The sequence below is a fragment of the Bufo gargarizans genome, chromosome 3 (genome assembly GCF_014858855.1).
Source record: "Bufo gargarizans isolate SCDJY-AF-19 chromosome 3, ASM1485885v1, whole genome shotgun sequence".
NCBI lineage: Eukaryota > Metazoa > Chordata > Amphibia > Anura > Bufonidae > Bufo > Bufo gargarizans.
This window is the reverse complement of record NC_058082.1, coordinates 74,973,534-74,990,314: the sequence shown is the minus strand read 5'-3', so window position 1 is coordinate 74,990,314 and position 16,781 is coordinate 74,973,534. Positions and strand designations below refer to the sequence as shown.

General features: G+C 41.0%; 1 protein-coding gene across 7 annotated transcripts in view; it reads left to right on the top strand.

The window, feature by feature from the left end:
- Nucleotides 1-16,781, top strand: part of FRY (FRY microtubule binding protein) — a 264,523-nt gene that overhangs the window by 140,518 nt on the left and 107,224 nt on the right. For all 7 annotated transcript variants that reach the window (XM_044284644.1, XM_044284646.1, XM_044284645.1 and 4 more), the window contains exons 11-18: nucleotides 1,784-1,885; nucleotides 2,729-2,832; nucleotides 3,408-3,516; nucleotides 4,567-4,653; nucleotides 5,134-5,305; nucleotides 7,354-7,486; nucleotides 10,056-10,163; nucleotides 12,897-13,152. In XM_044284644.1, the coding sequence (XP_044140579.1) occupies nucleotides 1,784-1,885; nucleotides 2,729-2,832; nucleotides 3,408-3,516; nucleotides 4,567-4,653; nucleotides 5,134-5,305; nucleotides 7,354-7,486; nucleotides 10,056-10,163; nucleotides 12,897-13,152 (1,071 nt within the window). The remainder of the gene's footprint in view (nucleotides 1-1,783; nucleotides 1,886-2,728; nucleotides 2,833-3,407; nucleotides 3,517-4,566; nucleotides 4,654-5,133; nucleotides 5,306-7,353; nucleotides 7,487-10,055; nucleotides 10,164-12,896; nucleotides 13,153-16,781) is intronic.

Below are 16,781 nucleotides of genomic sequence, written 5' to 3'. Positions count from 1 at the left end.
ACCAAAGATCTCAAATTTCTGGTCTAATGTCGATTCCTTGTGTTCTTTAGCCCAAACAAGTCTCTTCTGCTTGTTGCCTGTCCTTAGCAGTGGTTTCCTAGCAGATATTCTACCATGATGGCCTGATTCACACAGTCTCCTCTTAACAGTTGTTCTAGAGATGTGTCTGCTGCTAGAACTCTGTGTGGCATTAACCTGGTCTCTAATCTGAGCTGCTGTTAACCTGTGATTTCTGAGGCTGGTGACTCGGATGAACTTATCCTCCGCAGCAGAGGTGACTCTTGGTCTTCCTTTCCTGGGGCGGTCCGCATGTGAGCCAGTTTCTTTGTAGCGCTTGATGGTTTTTGTGACTGCACTTGGGGCCACTTTCAAAGTTTTCCCAATTTTTCGGACTGACTGACCTTCATTTCTTAAAGTAATGATGGCCACTAGTCTTTCTTTACTTAGCTGCTTTTTTCTTGCCATAATACAAATTCTAACAGTCTATTCAGTAGGACTATCAGCTGTGTATCCACCTGACTTCTCCACAACGCAACTGATGGTCCCAACCCCATTTATAAGGCAAGAAATCCCACTTATTAAACCTGACAGGGCACACCTGTAAAGTGAAAACCATTTCAGGTGACTACCTCTTGAAGCTCAAGAGAATGCCAAGAGTGTGCAAAGCAGTAATCAAAGCAAAAGGTGGCTACTTTGAAGAACCTAGAATATGACATATTTTTAGTTGTTTCACACTTTTTTGTTATGTATATAATTCCACATGTGTTAATTCATAGTTTTGATGCCTTCAGTGTGAGTCTACAATTTTCATAGTCATGAAAATAAAGAAAACTCTTTGAATGAGAAGGTGTGTCCAAACTTTTGGTCTGTACTGTATATGGCGTGGACCAATGGCGGTAACGAGGAGGCCGCAGTACTGACATGAGCACCGCAGCCCCTTCAAACAGCTGATCAGGGGGGTGGTTGAGGGGTTTAACCCAACATGGAAAAACTAGAACTGCTGTGATACTAACACGGGCACACCGGGTGGAGAGAAGAGTAGGAATGAGGGTGATGTTGGTGCTGCACACTAGTGCATATTTACCCGCCATGCTGGCAACCTGTATGGGTGAAGTAATGGTTGCCAATATTGGTTGTCACTTATGATAATAGTTCAGCATGTGTTCAACCAAGATATTAAAGGGCATCTGTCAGCAGATTTGTACCTATGAAACTGGCTGACCTGTTAGTGTTACATGTGCGCTTGGCAGCTGAAGACATCTGTGTTGTTCCCATGTCTTTATGTGCCCACATTGCTGAGAATGTTATGTTTTGATATATGCAAATGAGCCTCTAGGAGCAATGGGGGCATTAAAACTAGAGGCTCAGCTCTCTCTGCAACTGCCATGCCCTTTGCGCTTTGATTGACAGCACCAGCTGTGATCATTTTTACACTGCCTGGTCCTGTCAATCAAAGTGCAGAGGGGGCGGCAGTTGCAGAGAGAGCAGAGCCTCTAGGTGTAACGGCAACACCCCCATTGCTCCTAGAGGATCATTTGCATATATTAAAACATTATTTTTCTCAGCAATGCGGTCACATATGAATATGGGACCAACACAGATGCCTTCAGCTGCCAAGTGCACATGTAACAGGTCAGTCAGCTTCATAGGTACAAATCTGCTGACAGATGCCCTTTAATAGATTCCAGTCAAGAAGACATGTTTGGGGCTTCCGTGAGTTGAACCTATATCAAACCTGTCTCGTTACAAGTTGCGCTGAATGGTTTCTATTTTTTTTTTTAAGGCGTTGTACCCTCTGGTGACGTGTCTGCTTTGTGTCAGCCAGAAACAATTCTTCTTAAACCGGTGGCATATCTTTCTCAACAACTGCTTATCTAACCTGAAGGTAAGGGTGTCCTCTGTGGTGTCCATCATATTTCAGGTTTCCTTATTGAAGTATGATGATTGATGTGACATTCATTTCTACATTTACTGCTTACAGACTCCAGAAATGCACAGTCAATTATTAGACTGCGGTGTGGTGATGTCATATGAACCCCATGTGCAATCCCAGAGACCCTCTTTAAGCTGTCCAACAATTGAAGCTTGTTTTTGAATCTGGGCTTATTAATAGGCTTGAGCGAATTGACCTTCGGATCATAGAGCCGAAGTTGATTCGTTAAAAAAAAAACATCTTTGGTAATGCTGTTTCTGTACAGCATTAAAATGTATGGGCTCTGTGTAGCCAAACTTCGTCTTGGCCAAAGTTGCGCTAGACTTCGTTGAATGACTTTGGTATTCCTATCTGCCTATGTAAAAACATTTTAGAAAAGCAGAAATGGGCTTTGGTGCCGAGGTACCAGCCAGTACCGAAGCCATATTTGGATTCCTATTTTCTAATTGTTTTTAAATACGCAGATAGAAATACCGTAGTCGTTCACCGAAGTCTAGCACAACTTTGCTGAGACGAAGTTTAGCTACACAGAGCCCATACATTTTAATGCTGTACAGAAACATCATTACCAATGAAGATTCTTAACGAATCAACTTTGGATCTATGATCCGAAGCTGGATTCGCTGAAGCCTATTAATAAGCACACGTTGAAAAACAAGAGGGTCTCCGCTCAAGCCTTCTTATTAAGTCCTTTTTAAAGTGGGAGGGATGGACAGCAAATTTAGACCCGTTCGGATTACTGGTTATACTGTGTCCTTTTTAGGGAGTATAAACTTATATTTATGTCGTTTACAGAATAAAGATCCTAAAATGGCACGAGTCGCACTGGAATCCTTGTACAGACTACTATGGGTGTATATGATCCGAATCAAATGTGAAAGCAACACGGCAACACAAAGGTAAGTGATCTCCAGACGGCTGCTCAATATGGTAATATTTTCCTTACGTAGAACTGACATATTCCACAGACATTATCATCGTGCTGTCCCCAATGGGGCTCACAATCTATGTTCCCTATCAGTAGCTCTTTGGAGTGTTTGAGGAAACCGGAGAACCCGGAGGATACCCAGGCAAACACAGGGAGAACATTCAAACTCCATGCAGATGTTGTCCTTGGTCGGATAAGAACCTGCAAGGCACCAGGGCCAACCACTATTCTACCGGGAGCTTATATTATGCATTTTATAACCATAGTTGAAATGTATTAATCAAAATGCCCTCAAAAAGTGGAAGGGACCAAATGTGTTATGTGTTTTAGACACTTTTGAAACAAAGTTTTGAAAGGTGTCTGGAAAAAAAAGGGTCCTGGCTAAGCAACGTCATAGAATCCTCCAACTGTAATCCTTGGTGTATTTATTATTATTTTTGTTCTTTCCTTGTGCCTGTGCGCTTTGGATAGCAAAATTCTGATCATGCCTTTTATAACGATTGCTCTGTGTTGTAATCCTAACGATGATCTCTCTTTTTACACCAGCCGTCTCACAACCATCATTGGGACACTTTTCCCTAAGGGTTCTCGAGGGGTGGTCCCCCGAGACATGCCCCTCAACATCTTTGTCAAGATCATACAGTTCATTGCACAGGTACGTAATAAAATGTGTAGACTGTATGTTATTGAATTGCTGAAGGAGTTTCTGGTTGAAGTTCATTTAAGATAACTTGAGGACCTTTTTACACATTTTGGTATGGACATTGACTATTGGTGAAGCCTTAAAGGGGTTGTGCAGCCAGTACATCCTAAGGATGGGTCATCAATATTCGATTGGTGGGGTTCTGACCCCCGGTATCCCCGCCAGTCCGCTGTTTGAAATGGAGGCGGGACTCGCACAAGGGCTACTTAATCTTCAAGATTACACAAATCTTGAAGAGAAAGTAGCGTTCATATGAGCTCCGCCTCCTCTTCAAACAGCTGATTGGCAGGGGTGCCGGGAGTTGGACCCCCACCGATCAGATATTGATGATCAATCCTGAGGATAGGTCATCAAGATGTACTGCCTGCACAATCCCTTTTAACATCTGTATGTTCTGATTGGTAAGACCCCAGTAGAAAGTAGATTGATACGCTGTGGTCTACCTCATGATGCACCAAATATCTGCATTAAAGAAGAAGCTATTTGATATGTTTGGCATTTTCAATTAATGATCAGCCTAATCTATATAAAAAATTCTGATGATGTTCTTATTTATTTTTTTTGTTAATACTGTGTATGGACCAGTTGAGGGTTTATGGACATTTTAAGCCACCTTGGTTCTAGCACTGCCAAGGTCTGTATTTTATAAGGGTAATGAAGCATTCAGAGGGATGATGCTAGGTTAGGCAATTGTACGATTTTAGCAATGCTCACACATTTTGAAGAACCGTAAAGAAAAAAATATGTAGATGTTGAACAGAACATGTAAGTGATAATCTCTGTACAGCCCTATGGAATATGCTGGCACTGTACTGGTGAATAAAATACTAACATAAGTCCTTTGCTTGTGTCTTCTGGTGGAACCAATACTTTCAGAGTATTAAGTAGTTGACCTGGTTCCAGTGTTTACGTCAACCGTGCTTTTTTTTGTTTTTATGTTTGTTTGTTTTTTATGTTTATAATTCCCACATGTTGATTTTTTATTTATTTTTTCTACATCAGGAACGTCTAGATTTTGCAATGAAAGAAATTATTTTTGACCTTTTGTGTGTTGGAAAAGCAGCAAAAGCTTTCAGCCTCAACCCTGAGGTAAGTTGTGTTTTTTTGTTTTGTTTTTTGTAAGGCTGTTAAAAACTAGAAAATAGTATGGAAATGCTTTACTAGAAGCATAGCTTAAAGGGGTTGTCCAGCTTTGATTAAGTGATGACCTCTCCTCAGAATAGGTCATCACAAGTTGATCGCTGAAGGTCTGGCACCCTGCACCCCCATTGATCAGCTGTTCGAGTGTAGCTCTATCAAAATTGGCGTTTGAACTGCGCAGCATCGTCAATTGTGTAGTCTAGGAAGCTTTTTACGACAGCGCTGCTCCCACTGTTTTGTGACAGTGGGCCCATTGCTGTCCCTCTTTCCTCAAGAGTTCTGGTGTAATTGGACCCTTTGAAATCCCACCATATCTACTAAAAAGTGCATGTCATGGTGGATGTCTTTTGCTTTGGATATCCTGTTAAGTATATGATTTTTGGAGTGATATTTTTTCTTTGAATATATATTTTCTTCCTACCACCACAGAGAATGAATATTGGCTTAAGGGCTTTCTTGGTGATTGCGGATAGTTTACAGCAAAAGGACGGGGAGCCGCCAATGCCGGTGACGGGGGCTATTCACCCTTCGGGTAACACCCTACGTGTGAAGAAAACTTACCTGAGTAAAACACTCACAGAGGAGGAGGCAAAAATGATTGGTGAGCAACATCTAATCATCTTCTAGTGTCCCTGCTATAGGCAATCAGCTGACTAATGTAAGAGGAGAAAGACTCCTAGAAGAAGTGTCCTAGAGTCAGGTGATTGTCACTGCTACCACTCCTCTAACCACCCCACCCTACAGTTACTAAACCAGTCCTTATCTTATCCTGCTCGTAAGATTCCAGTGATATGATTTATAATTTGTTTTTGCTATGTTCCCACAAATTAAAAAAGTGAGATTGCCACAAGCAGGACCTCAGGGGGAGGCGTGGTGAAGGCATTCTAGAAGATTGGAGTGGTTGTGGTTACTCACAGTGACTTGTTCTTCTCCAGCACTCCCTGAGCCAAGTTTACAGTAAATGGAAGCCATACTCTTTCTTCCCTCGGGGAACACCTTTTCTAGGGCTCCTGCCTGGTGTTAGGTGGGGTGCCCTTGATGTCAAGTAAATTGGTGCAAGGCAGGAAGAGAAATTTAGGGGCTGGTGAAACGATGGTGGAGTCAATGACCAGGCCCGTTTAGTTGCAATTAATAAAGTCGGTCTTTACTAAATAGATCATAGGAGTTGCAGTACATATAGCAGTAATAGGCAGAGTTTGCAGATATATCACAGAGTGGGCTCTTCCCAGTAGCTATGTACAGGCAGCAACAATGATGGTAATAATTCTCCCTGAGTCTTTCGCTCTATAAACACTCAGCAATAACCACAGGCGTGCAGTTCTCTTCTTATTAACTCTTTGTGCAATTTCCATATGTGGGGTGCAGATCTCAGATCCTGATGGCCAGTCTGTCTCAAAGTGTAGTGGGCGCAGAAGTAATATATCCTTTCAACAAACAGTAAAGCCTTATTGCCATAAACGTGCAGTACGTTACTGTCTGAATCCAACACGACCCTGATAATTTTCAGCCATCTGTGAATGTCCAATCTCTTTTTCTCAAGACTAGTCTTTCAGTTGAGGTAATCTCTGGCACCTTTAAGCCTCAGGAATTGAAGATTCCCTGGACCAGGCTTCTCTCCAGTCCCATGTCTCAGGAGTTCACACATGCACGTATTGCCTCTAGCTTTGATGATTCGACATTCCCTCTACTGCAAGCTACAGGGGCAGGTCCAGCCTTTCTACCGCCAACCTAACTAGGACTGCCAGAGTTAACTATTTGTTGCCCAAACATAACCATTAGGGATATACAGTACATTGTTCACAGAGAACAGTACTGTAACAATAAATCACAACATTTAAAGGGGTTGTGTACTCTTAGACATTGGTGGCATATTGCTAGGATATGCCACCAATGTCAGATAGGTGCGGGTCCCACTTTTGGCACCTGCGCCTATCTTCAGAACGGGACCCCCGCAGTGAGCGGAGAGCACCTGCGTATGCGCAGCTGCCCTCTATTCATTTCTATGGGACTGCCAAAAATAGAGCGGGGTCTCCGGCTGTCTCTTAAAGGTGAATGGAACGGAGGCCACGATTGCGTTCTTCAGCCATTTCTATGGGACTTCCGAAAATAGCTGAGCGCGTTTGCTCGGCTGTTTTCGGAACTCCCATAGGGAGCACACTGTACATGTGCTGTGCGCTCTCCTTCACTTTCAGGGTCCCAGTCTGGAGATAGGTGCGTATCTCAGAGGTGGGACCCGCACCTATCTGACTTTGATTACATATTCTATTGATATACCATTAAAGTCTGAGATGACACAAGTCTTTTAACTCTTTAGAATTAAATTAAACCTTTGCAGTGATCCACTGGGTCACTGCAAGATGAAACTGGGACCCCTATATGAAAAAGGATATGTGATTACTGGGAGAAAGATGATTTTGTAGGGAATAAATAGCCTTGTCTCATCTCTTATATTTTTTGTATAATGGATTTTGTCTGTACAGATGTAGTTGTGGTAGGTTTGTTAGCATAGTACACCTGTGTTTGTCATTTAGCACACTGTGGGTTTCCATAAGACTGTGATAAACCTACTGATGCTCAAAAGAAACTGTTTGAAATTATAAAAATGCATCCCTACATGTCTGTAATTATTTGCCTTATCCTTTTCTCAAGGCATGTCCCTTTATTACGCTCAAGTACGGAAAGCAGTAGACAACATTCTGCGGCATCTCGATAAAGAAGTAGGAAGATGCATGATGATGACGAATGTACAGATGTTGAACAAGGAGCCTGAAGATATGATCACGTAAGTAGATTCTTGAGATGAATTATACCTTCACCAACGTGAGCAGCTGTTAGAAGGTCCATTTATGTCTAAAAAGACAGTCAGAAAAGGTGTGTCTGTGCCATTTTTCTCTATGAGAAGAGTTTTTGCTTTTTTGCATTGTCATAGGAACTTTGTGTGGCTCCAAATCACCATCCACATCCAAAGTGCCACTATATAGGGTAGTAAAGTGGCGGTTATTGGTATGGATGGTGGGAGTATCATACCAAAAATTTGATTTATTTGTATATTTATTTGGTTTTAGTGTGTATGTATTCAATCCTATAAGGGAGATTAAAAACTGGGGGTCCATCAGGCTCTGTTGGTGTCCAGGATTTCTCGAATCCAGTCTAATTTTTTTTTCTATACCGAAGCAGAAAAATAAAAAATGCACCGCACCCAGCCTTAGTGAAATGAAAGGGGGAAAGGCAGGAGAGGAGCCTGATGTGAGGAAAAAGAAGCATTTTTCTCTGATAATATATATTACAAATCTTCTTACATTCACTTGTACCATTTCTAGATGAAAAAAATTGAACAAGCACTCTTTACAGGAAATGCGTCATCAGAAAATGACCCATTCTTTAAATCACTATTTACCGTATGTTAGACATACATTTTTTTTTTTAAGTTTAAGTGAATTTTTTGTTAATTTTCCATGTCACTATCTGTATTAATTATTTTTTTTTATATATACCATATTTGTCGCTGTATAAGGTGCACCTGATAAGACAGACCAAGGTTTTCAAGGAGGAAAATTAGAAAAAACCCTCAATCTTTATCAGACCGAAGATCAAACTCCCAATCAGACCCTCAGTCTTCATCAGACCCCCAAATTAGACCCCAAATCTGTATCGGACCTCAGATCAGATCCCCCAATTAGACCCCCAATTTTAATCAGACCTCAGATCAGCCAGTAAAATAAATAAAACAACTTACCAGTCCTGCTCCAGAGGGTGTGCTCTTCCTGCACTCCCTGGTCTTCTGCCGGCACCACGCTGCACTGTGACCTGACCTCACACAGCATTAGTGCGTAGTGCATGCTATACTCAGTCAGGACACAGCACAGCAGGCGCCCGGAAGTAGGGGGGTGAGTACAGCTAGCACTAGCAGCGCTACATTCACCACTCCCCATGCCTCCTGCATACTAATGGACATTTCCATAATGAAAGTGTTCATCAGTATTCACTTTACAAGATGCACTGCTATTTTCCCCACACTTTTCGGGGGGAAAAGTGTGTCTTATAAAGCGAAAAATTCTGTATATAACCCTGCAATTTTCACACTGGTCACTATTCATAATAATAGGTCATGATTTCTTGTTCTGTACAAAACCTTTCAGTAGCTATTGCAGGATGAATGATCACCTCTGTATAGATAACACAGCATCCACCATTCACAATAGGTGATATCACAGCTTATCTACTCCCTCCTGACCTCTACACCGGTCACAGAGCATGCCTAGTAAACTCTCTCATAGAAGTCTGTGAGGTCCCCTCCTGACCATTGTGTCTATGGCCCATGTAGCTGCTCTCGAAGGACAGAAAGCCTTAACATATTATAGGCCTAGTGGCCACTGCAAAGCTGCACAATGTTAGGATATTTTTGATTTAAGCAATAGGTCATTTTCTGATAACACATTCCCTGATTATACAAATTTTAAAGGGATTGGTGCTGGAACTCCTCACTACGCTTACAAAATAACTGCTGATTTTGCTTGAAAAAGCCATGGCCAAATACACATTTTACCTACAGGGGAAATGTAACGTGACATGGCTGCCCATGAATTATATTGATGCGTCATATCGGCCACAGCTTTCTAGTTCATATAGGACCTCCTTCTATAATGCCCATAATAAAGCATATGGGTCTTACATACCAATCATATGTTTTTACATGTTAGGTTGGCTCCTGTGTCCCTATGCAGTTATGCACTACCCGTCCAGCACTGAATTGATGAGCTTCATCCATTTCTGTTGAAGCCTACCTTTCCTTTACGTCATGCATTCTAACTATGGCAGCTGAGTGACCTCTATATTTGAATGCACATTCATGAGTGCCTCTCTGTAAATCAATGGCTTCATCCAGTTTTACAAAGTGAGAACATAGTGAGTCTTTTTCAGCAGCAATTTAGCAATGAAGCCTTGCCTGTAGAGACGGCAGTGGAAAATATCTTGTGGTCATAAGGATTCCTGCGTAACCGATGCAATCAAATATCCATCTAAGACTATTGTACGTTCCAATGAGTTTTACTTAATTACTTTTGTTCTTCTCTGTGAACGGTGGTGGTGGGCTGCACTGCCTCCTGCCATGGAAAAAATCTGGTGAAATCCTAGTTTGTCTGTTTTGCCGCTCCATATATTCAGCTGATGGTTCTTTGATGCCAGAAGTCTTGAGAAAATATGTAATAAAGTAAACAGAGCGGAGTGTCTTCATTAATGTAGCGTGTCCCTGTCTTTCATTGTCAGCCAGCAGTCTTCTGGAATTGCTGTCATTGTTTATTATGGAAGTGTGCATTATGCTCTGATCTCCATGTACCATTTTCACATTTCAGTGGAGAACGAAAGCCAAAGATTGACCTCTTCAGAACATGCGTAGCAGCTATTCCTCGCCTACTTCCTGATGGAATGTCAAAACTCGAGTTAATTGACTTGCTTTCCAGGTAAGATACTTCTTACAGCTTAGAAAAATTTCTTTTTTTTTCCAGATGGTTAATTTGAAGGATAATTCTCATTATAGGTTCTGGATTAGATTAATTGTGTTTCTCAAGAAAGTCAAATGTCTTCTGCTTGGGTCTTTAGACATCTTGGTAATCTGTTGATTATTCCTGCAATTCTATTAATCCATCTTGTTCTTGGGTCATCTTCTTCCTATTTTCATTTCAACTGTTCCAAACATCATTGTGTTTTCTAATTGATAGTGTCATCTCATAGGGTTACTGGTTAAGAGTCCTTCAATGAGGTTGTCCTATCAGGATAACCAGTTTACAAATACAGACTCTCACTATCAGCTGATATCATTGGGAGAAAGCTGCAGATGTCCATATATTTCTATTGAAGGCGAACCCATTTGGGTTAACAGCCTCCCTTTTAAATAGAAAGGGCTTCCCTATGGAGAACCTTCCTCTATGATGTCCATATTTACTAATACGGTATATGAAAAAGGGTTCTCCATTCAGAGTCAGTGTTAGGAAGTTGGAGCACCAAACTAATGGTCTGGTAGCCTGGATCTTGGAGGAGCACCACTTTTCAACTATATTTGCGTCCTCTGGTGGGAATATAGCTGAAACCCATGGCAAAGCAGGGAGCCATAGTTGTAGATATGGTCTGCAGGATGCCTGTGTAGAACTGATATCTACCACTATATGGTTACTGTATGCTGGTAATATTGGTCTTTGTATAGTGATCTTATTCAACATCAGTATGTTGGTATTACTGAGTCACTTCTAAGTGGTAATACTAGAATGGTCATGGTGTATATTAGTGTTACGGTGTTGGTATAGTGACTATAGTATATAGTATGTGACTTTGTCCTTGGTATGAAATTTTAACATTTGGGGCCCTACTTTGAAAATTGCACTAAGCTATGCTTTGTGAAAATCCGACCCTGTCCCAAGGGTGGGAAAATAGACTTGATTTAGTCAAGTATTAAGTTGCTTGTTTTTTGTGGGAGAGCTGGAATAAAGTCTTCACCAAGTGATTAAAATGTTCTCAGTGTTTTAATTGTTCAGCTTTCATATCTGTTGAGGGCCTCGGATAGTACTGTAGGCTAGAAAACATCTCTACCGCTGAAGATTGTGAAGATCGAGTCGAGATTTCTCATCTTATCTGCTTGATCATATTTCACTATTGCAGAGTCATTGATCCGAATATTAAAGCAGTTCCAGACTCGTAAACGTATGAAAAGGCTTTGGGAGGTTCTCAGAACTGGAAATAAGCGAGATGGAGTTACACTGTAAACGTCAGATGAAAACTGCACTTGAAGGGAACTTGTCATGTTAAAAATGCAGAGCGATCTGCAGGCAGCAGTTTATAGAGCAGCAGGAATCGAGCAGATATAGATTTTTTGGGGGAAAAGATTCAGTATTACTTGTTCATTACTTGTTCATTCTTGGCTTAGGAGTCCAGTGGGCGGTCCTATTAGTGATGGATAACCTTCCGTCTATGACTGTGCATATAGAGATAGCGGTCAATCGCAGTCCGGAGGATAGGCCATCAGTATGAAAATTCCAGCACACCCCTTTAACATGCTGCCTGTGGATCAGACTGCATTTTCAATTTGACAAGTTTCCTGGGAAATATATTTATGACTAGGGATGAGCGAACAAACTCGCTGTTTTCAAGTTATGGATTCTGTTATCACGGAATAGAACAAAATTCTATGACTGAGTGCACCGCGGAGGCCTTTAGAGACATTCCATTTTGCATTCCGCCATAATAGAAGTCTATGGGGGCCAGCATAATGGCTCCGTCTGGCTTCTGTTATGCAGGACAGGACTTTGTTTTCCATCCTGCATAATAGATACCAGACGGATCCGTTATTCTGCCCATAGACTTCTAGTGTGACGGAATGCCCCTTAAAGGCGTCCGTTTTGCATTCCGTCATAGAATTCTGTTATATTCAGTGATAACAGAATCCATAACTGAATTCCCACAGAACCCGAACTTGAAAACTGCGAGTTCGCTCATCCCTATTTATGACTTATCCTCAGGATAGGTCATCAGCATCAGATCTGCAGGGGTGCAACACCCAGGACCCCTGCTGATCAGCTGTTAGAAGAAGCCTTGAGCGCCTCAGCCTTTTCCTAGGCCAGTGACATCACTGTGCATCAGTCATGTGGCCTAGTTGCCACTCAGCCCCATTCAAGTCAAGGGGCCAAGCTGCAATACCAAGTACTGCCACTATACAATGTGTGGTGCTGTTCTTGGAAAGCTACTGGGAGCCTGCATTGTTCACTAGAGTTCTGGTGAGTGCAATGGCTCCCTGAAACAGCTGATCGGCGGGGGTGCCGGGACTTGGACCCCCACTGATGTGATAATGAGGATGTCATTATTATCTTTTCCAGGATAACCCCTTTAAGGTTGATGCACTTTGTTATGCCTCGTCCAGGGCCTGAGATGGGTGGTGCTTGACACAGGGATTATCTGTTGTATTCTTTCAATCCTTGTAATGCACTGCCCTGCAATATGCGTAACAGTAATCCGATTGGTCCCTGTTTTATTCTAATTTTTCATTTCTAATTTTGTCTGGAAAAAATGTTTTTAGTTTTTTTTCTACTCCTATTCTACATGATCAGTCTTTGTAACTAGTCTGTGTTATAATGTGATTCCCTTCTCAGTCAATGGATGTATTTCATGGCAGTGATTTAATATAGTTGTTTCATATGTCCTTGCAGACTGTCTATCCACATGGATGATGAACTGCGGCACATTGCACAGAACTCTCTCCAGGGTCTTCTTGTTGACTTTGTGGATTGGAGGGAGGATGTTTTATTCGGATTCATAAATTTTCTGTTACGTGAAGTGAATGATACCCACCAGACACTCCTTGACACCTCTCTCAAGATGTTGTTGCAGTTGCTCACCCAGTGGAAGCTGGTGATACAGACCCCTGGGAAATCGCACGAGCAGGTGAAAATCAGGACATCAGAGGTAGGTTGTTTTTTTTTTTATTTATTTTTTTATTCTCATATCTTCCCTTAGTCTCCCAGTGGGACCATCATGTGAGCACAATATCCCAATATCTGAGCTGGTCTCCTTCATTGATGAAATATTCTAGATTTCTTATTTCTTCAAATTTATAGAATCTAATGCAGGGAATCATAGGCGGACTGGGATCGTAAAGCGTTTTTCTCATTTCAGCAAACACCATTTATCATGTAGAGAAATTTAATACAAGGCACTTACTAATGTATTGTGATTGTCCATATTGCCTCCTTTGCTGGCTTTATTAATTTTTCCATCACATTATACACTGCTCGTTTCCATGGTTACGACTACCCTGCAATCCATCAGTAGTGGCCATCCTTGCACACTATAGGAAAAAGCACCATCCTATCTGCACTCCCATGGTCCCAGCCACTACAGAGGCCGGCACTTTCTCCTATAGTGTGCACTGCTGGATTGCAGGGTGGTTGTAACCATGGAAAGGAGCAGTGTATAATCTGTTGGAATTAAATTAACCCCTTCCTGACATATGACGTAATAGTATGTCATGACGGCAAGTGACTTGCCGCATTTTGGCGTACTATTACGTCATGGTGCCCGCCCCGATCACTGCAGGGGCCTGGCAGTCCCTGATAGCCAGGCCACTGCTGTATCTGCCGGCATCGCTGTAAAAGCTAAAACCGGTATAGGTGAGTTGCATGCAGCAGGTGAGGGAGCCCTTCGGGTCCCCTCGCTGCTGTGGCGGGGACCCGATGGATGACCAGGCAGCCCAATGCCATGCACAGGCTGCCCAATGCTATGCACGGCATCGGGACCTACCTTCTACGGGGGCCGAGGAGATCCAGCCCCAGGCTGTCACCTGATCCCACAAAAAATGAGACCCTACTTAAGACAATCGGTCAAAAATTTAAAAAAGCTATGGCTCTCAGACTATGGAGACACTTAAACATCATTTTTTTGGTTTAAAAAATGCTATTATTGTGTAAAACTTAAATAAATAAGTGTAAAAAGTATACATAGTAGGTATTGCCACGTCCGTAACAATCTGCTCTATAAAAAGTCACATGACCTAACCCCTCAGGTGAATGCTCCATAAAGTGTAATAATGAATGATCAAAAAATTATATGTACCCAAAAATGGTACCAATAAAAACATCAAATCTTCTTGCAAGACAATCGGCAGAAAAAAAAAATATGGCGTTCAGAAAATGTTGACACAAAAACATAATAATTTTTTTTGAAAATGCTTTATTATGTAAAACTGAAACAAACAAAGAAAGTAGACATATTTGATATCATTGCGCCTGTAACAACCTGCTCTAAAAAAATAGCCCATGACCTACCCTGTCAGATGAATGTTGTAAAAAATAAAAACTGTGCCAAAACAGCCATTTTTTGGGTTACCTTGCCTCACAAATTTTTTTAATATAGAGCATTTATCATATGTACCCCAAAATAGTACTAAAAAAAACTGGCACCTTATCCCGTAGTTTTCAAAATGGGGTAACTTTTTGGGAGTTTCTACTGTGAGGGTGCATCAGGGGGTCTTCAAATGGGACATGGCATCTAAAAACCAGTCCAGCAAAATCTGCCTTCCAAAAACCATGTGGCGCTTCTTTTCTTCTGCACCCTGCCATGTGCCCTTACATCAGTTTACTACCACACGTGGGGTGTTTCTGTAAATTGCAGAATCAGGGTAATAAATATTGAGTTTTTTTTGGCTGTTAACCCTCAATGTGTTAAAGAAAAAAATGGATTAAAATGGAAAATCTGCCAAAAAAGTGAAATTTAGAAATTTCATCTCCATTTTCCTTTAATTCTTGTGGAACACCTAAAGGGTTAACAAAGTTTGTAAAATCAATTGTGAATAACTTGAGGGGCGTAGTTTCAATGGGGTCATTTATGGGGTGTTTTCACTATGTAAGCCTCACACACAAAGTGACTTCAGACCTGAACTGGTCCTTAAAAAGTGGGTTTTGGAAATTTTCTTAAAAATTTTAAGAATTGATTCTAAACTTCTAAGCCTTCTAATGTCCTAAAAAAAAATGACATTTACAAAATGATGCCAACATAAAGTAGACATATGGGGAATGTTAAGTAATAAATATTTTATGAGGTCTCACATTATGTTTTAAAAGCAGTGAAATTGAAATTTTGAAACTTGCACATTTTTCAAATATTTTTGTGAATTTGGGATTTTTTCATAAATAAAGGTTAAATATATTGACTCAAATTTATGACTGTCATGAAGTACAATGTGTCACGAGAAAACAATCTGAGTGGCTTGGATAGGTAAAAGTGTTCCAAAGTTATTACCACATAAAGTGACACATGTCAGATTTTTTTTTTAAATGGCCTGGGCAGGAGGGCGACAACTGGCCCGAGTTAGAAGGGGTTAACTTTGTCTACATGATAAATGCCATTTGCTGAAGTGAGACAACCACTTTAAGTGGTCGTGGAAAAAAATCTGAAAGTGGACACATTTTTTAGAATGCAATCTAACCGGAATACCCCTTAATGTTGCACTTTCCATCTGTCTTTTTTTCTAGCTGCGTTATGGCTTTTTTTACAGCAATGATACCTTGTGACCTGAGAGCATCTGTTGTGGCCGTGTCTGCCAAAAAGCAATTGCAGAGCAGACACAAGTCGGTAATTAAGCTGTACTAGGGACACACTATAGGGAGAGAACAGGGAGATATAATTGCGTAAATTTTAGAATTTTATCAGAGAAAGCTTTCCATAGAGAGTGAGGAAGTGGTCACTCTGAGTTGTGTGTTGTTTCATAGTTAATACGGCTGCCACATACTCCTTTTTTTCTGTATATAGACAGCCAACCAGCATTTTTTTTTCATAGGACTAAAAATCTCAAGTTTCTACAGTTTATAGGCTTATTGCCAGCACCCCAATAGCTTACATTCTGCTCCAAACGCTGAGCAAGTGTGTTTTTTTTTTTTTTCTAAAGCCCTCAATTTACTCTTTGTAATTAGGCATTTTCAGCGCACTGAAGTGCATCAACGTAGCCGTGTTAGTGAATCCATCGTGTTACAGCAAAATAGCATTTTACTGCAGTAACGCCATTAGTGTACCCATTGTATTACTGATGCCGAGGGCGCTTTCATATGGTGCCTTGCAGCCAGTAAGTTAAATTACATATAGCATACTGTATGTATGTAACCTCTGAAATATCGTGTTTATATGCAGTAGTGGTGCAGCTCACATTGGGGCTGTATGACTCCAGCCTTGCAATATAGCACAGATAGATGAAATGCAATTTTATTTTATTTTCCTGCCTTAAAAGATAAATACTTAATTGCAAAATAGTGTATTTGTGCTTGAGCTGCTGGATTCCCTATCGATTCAGTTCACAGAACAGATGCCTCTGCAGTTGGCGGATGGTGCGGCAATACAGTATATAATATTGCAGAATTTGGGTTATTTTTATCGCTGTCCAGTCCCTTGGGATTTATTTTCTGCTTTCTGATGTATCACTGTTCTGAATATTTCATCTTAATTATTTATGTGTTTTACTAAGAAATGAAAATCCTTTTTCAAGGTCAAGATAAGGAGACATGCTGTCTAAATAAGTAATGGCTAGCAAAAAAAAAAATTCAAAG